At 33.6% G+C, this 3,920-nt stretch overlaps 1 protein-coding gene across 1 annotated transcript; it reads right to left on the reverse strand.

The window, feature by feature from the left end:
- LOC134279634 (uncharacterized) lies at nt 1-3,433 on the reverse strand. Its single transcript, XM_062762051.1, has 3 exons — nt 3,382-3,433; nt 1,796-2,002; nt 1-724 (listed from the first exon to the last, which is right to left on the reverse strand). Exons 1-3 carry the CDS (start codon nt 3,431-3,433, stop codon nt 591-593), a joined length of 393 nt encoding a protein of 130 aa, XP_062618035.1. The 3' UTR covers nt 1-590.
- Nucleotides 3,434-3,920: the final 487 nt, after the last annotated feature.

The following is a 3,920-nucleotide window of genomic DNA, read 5'->3' on the forward strand; positions in this document are numbered from 1 at the left end:
TTATTAAGAAAACAAATGTTAAGTTCAACACACTTGAAGGTATTGTCCACCAGCTGGTCTGGAATTATACAAAGTATACAACTGAGAATGAGAAGTCCTGTCATGAGGAATTATCAAACAGGCCCACTCAGTTGTTTTCACAATGGATGTAAATCTTTTCTCACCAAGACGAGGAATAAGTCCGCATGTACCTTTCAGATCTGCTAAAACTTCAGCTGGGGCCAATGAACAAAATAATTGATGGTAAATCACAAACCATAAATCCAAAATGGCAGAGACCTTTAATCTTCCACCATGAAATAGTTTTGCACCATCAGCATCCATTTTTAGTGAGAAATCGTTTTGAGTATCATACATTACAATGTCATATGAAGTTCCATTAATGGCATATACTGGAATCATTGATATTCCTGTTGATACATGTGAGACTGATTCCTTATTTAAAGTCATCTCCTTGAACCTATATACAGAAAATGCTATGGCTTGCTTGAATATTTGATTTAGATTGCTTAAAGATGCATGGCTTTCAAAAATTTTTTTCATAGATTCGTTTTCTTCATAAATATTGTTGTCTACATTTTGAAGGTGTTTCATGTTTTCTGGTGTTGTTTTCCTCCAAGAGAAAATGGCACACTTGCTCTTATCAACTTCAAATTAAAGAACATGTTATTACTGCCTTGGAAAAGAATGATGTCAGCTGGTCCATAGAACAGACGGGGATTTCCTAAACAAATAAAATAAAATAAATAAAAAAAAAACTAATATTTCAAATGATTTAAATCCTGTTCGGCCAGAACAAGAAAATGCTACAAAAACAACTACAAAAAGATAACAAAAAGATAACATAAACAGTGATAAATGTTAATATATACATGTTAATAGGCATGTAGTTGAGTATAACATTGAAAAGTTTCATCCTAAAACCATTGTCAACCGAGGTGCAGCCGAAGTTGACAACATTATGTGATGAAGATGTTTAAATAAAATATTCTATATCAATTTCTATAGTGAAAAAAGTTTTACTAAAATTTTTGGGTTATCCCTTATTATTTCCCTTATTATTAATTTCTATGAACACCCATATAATGATCTATAAAATACTTAAAAATCCTTAAAATATATTAACTTTTGAAAATTGACGAAAAGGTAGGCCGGAGAACAATACTATCATTCACAGTTCTTAACCGATATCTTTTAATCTTCTTCCTTGCAAACCTCCACAGTAATAGAAGATATAAAAATAATATCTAAAGAACCATAACTTAAGTTATTCATAGGTGGGCTTGCTCGTAGAGTCTTAGTTTCGTACATTTTCATTTGTACCTTTTTTCAATCTTGTAACATTTATATTTCTACATGTAAGTTTGAATATAGAATTTTCAAATGATTAAGATATTTGTGACTTATGCTCCCCCCAAATGGAATTTTTCCAGGGGCATAACTCTATCCAAAATTGCCCGATCATACCAAAAACACAATATGACCAAGCTAAGTTTTATTTCAGAATGAGCAATCTCTGTAAAGAAAATGAACAAAAACTGCAAATTATTGAAAATTTTCTTAGTCCATGGTGCATAACTTTGTCCAAAATGACTCGACCATACCCAAAACAGAACTTGTTCTAGATATCCTTATGATTAATCTGTATACCAAAATTCATTTTAATATGTGCAACCTCTGCAAAGAAAATGAACAGAAACTGAAAGCGGACCGACAGCAGCAAAGCAATATGCCCTCCAGTTATTATAAAAAATTGAAAAGGGGCATAAAAAATATTTCCATCACTAGTGTATACCTATGTATGTAGTTCCATGTTGAATATTCTCTCCACACCCACATGGACACACATCAGTGATTCCTGATGTTGTTTGATCTAAGAAGTAATTGGAAGTTGATGGTAACAACTGAGCCAGTAAATGATTGGTGAGCACTGCTCTAGACTTGGCTTCTGCTTCATTGATTCCTTCTGATGTTAAGGCAGACAGACTTCTCTCATGAACTTCTATAATATATATAATTATAATATATAATGCAATTATCAAAATGACATGATTAAAACTGAAGTATGTGGCAGTTGTCCTTTGATGATAGAATGACTAAGGAACACAATACATGTACAAATTACACTGGGCTATTTCAGGATATATCCTCAAATTTAAAAAAAAAAAGCAGCTTGTGTTTTTAAATATGAACACATGATGATCATTTATATATAGCTCGTCTTTAAAAAGCAGTCTGTGTTTCAAATTTGAACACAAGTCAAGTCAAAGAAATTTTATTTATTGTCGGCACATATCGTTTATGGTTAAACTATTTTGAACGATAATTGACAGTTTTGTGCCAGTTGGCTGAAACATAGTCCTATATAAGGACTTGATTAGATATCAAGTCATAACTAGTAACTGGGCTGCGTTTCCGAGATTGTAGTCACTTAACATTTTGAAAAGTACGATAGACTCATATTTTTTTTAAATTATCCTTTTCATGTAATGGCTTAAATTAGCTACAGACTGTAGCTCTCCGAAAAAAAAACACATTTTGACAGATTGGAGAGCCACAGTGCCTCCCATTGTATAAAGTGAATTTTTATTGCACACAAAAAGTGCGCTTAGTTCTAGATTAATTTTTCCAAATTTTTACCTCAATCGCGAAAAAGAAGGATTCAAAAAAATTCCTTACTCCTCTTTAAAGTACTCTCGTAGTTGACATCTGCACGAAGTGCTTTTAAACCAAATTATCATGCAAACCAAAAATGGCATTATAAATAGATGAAATTTTCGATGATCAGGACCAGGAGGGCTATTTGATCAACAATTGTACGAAAAATCTTAATGTTTTGTTGTGCAAACTGTAAAAGATTGTGTTAGGAAGAATACACGGTTAGTACTGTTTTGAGTTGAAAAACTTGCAGAAATAAATCAAGAAACAGCCCACTTTTTGTGCACAATATATAATACACAGATTTTTCAATGGGTGGTACTGTAGCTTTCTGGTAAGTAATTTTTTGGGAGTTGAAATATGTTCAATCTCCCTTGGTCATCACGAATTTAACATGCATTATTATATAGAGTCGAAAGCGAGGCTACTGTGTCGACGAGTTTATTTCGACGATATTCAACAGAAAACATGCATAAACATCCGCCACAAATAGTTCAAGTCATTTTCTCCTTAATTGATCTAATTCTTATAATTTGAAATGTAAGTAAATGTAATGATAAAGCATAGGCGTAGTCACGGGGGGGGGGGGGGCAGCGGGGGCACTAGCCCGCTGGTTATTCGCACGTGAACTAATTCGGCCCTAGTGATGAAAAGGTATATAAAGAAGGCACTTTGGACTTTTTCTTCAGTCTGGGACGTTGGTCAGACTCATCAACATCTGACCAGCTCTAAGAATCCCAACTCCCCAGAAGTGGGTAAAATCTGATGCCCCCATATTGAGTAAATTAACCCATTACCAATATCTGGTAACCGCCTGGTAGATCCATACCCAATTGATTTATTGTTTATAAATTCATCCGGCTAACTCGTTAGACCCGGATACCTTTTCCAGTCCCCGGTAGACCCATACCCAATTGATTCATTGTTTATAAATTCATCCGGGTGACCCATTTGATCCGGATACCCTTTTATTTCCGGGTAGCCCATTTTATCCAGATAACTTTTTATTGTCGGAGAACCCCTAATTTATTATTGCCTAATTGCCAATTATTTTATTGTTATTTTGTTATTCATTGTTTTCACCATAATAAATTTCATAAATTTACAACCTGACTTTTCATTTAGAGTTGAAGGGTAAAATTCAGAAACAGGAGACCCACAATAATATATTTTCATTGTAACAAACCAGCTGGAACAGGCGGAAACGTTACAATACTATGCAGAAAATTCGAGAAAATATTTAACTTCAAATCTGTGTCTAA

The sequence above is a fragment of the Saccostrea cucullata genome, unplaced genomic scaffold, assembly GCF_032062105.1.
Source record: "Saccostrea cucullata isolate Sc308-1 unplaced genomic scaffold, CSIRO_AGI_Scuc_v1 ctg1744, whole genome shotgun sequence".
NCBI classification, from domain to species: Eukaryota; Metazoa; Mollusca; class Bivalvia; order Ostreida; family Ostreidae; genus Saccostrea; species Saccostrea cuccullata.

Coding starts and splice junctions, on each gene's coding strand:
- LOC134279634 (XM_062762051.1), bottom strand. CDS start 3,433: ATGGGGGCATCAGATTTTACCCACTTCTGGGGAGTTGGGATTCTTAGA. Junction 2,003..3,381: donor AGTTGGGATTCTTAGAGCTG/GTCAGATGTTGA, acceptor TATATATTATAG/AAGTTCATGAGAGAAGTCTG. Junction 725..1,795: donor ACATGGAACTACATACATAG/GTATACACTAGT, acceptor TTATTTGTTTAG/GAAATCCCCGTCTGTTCTAT.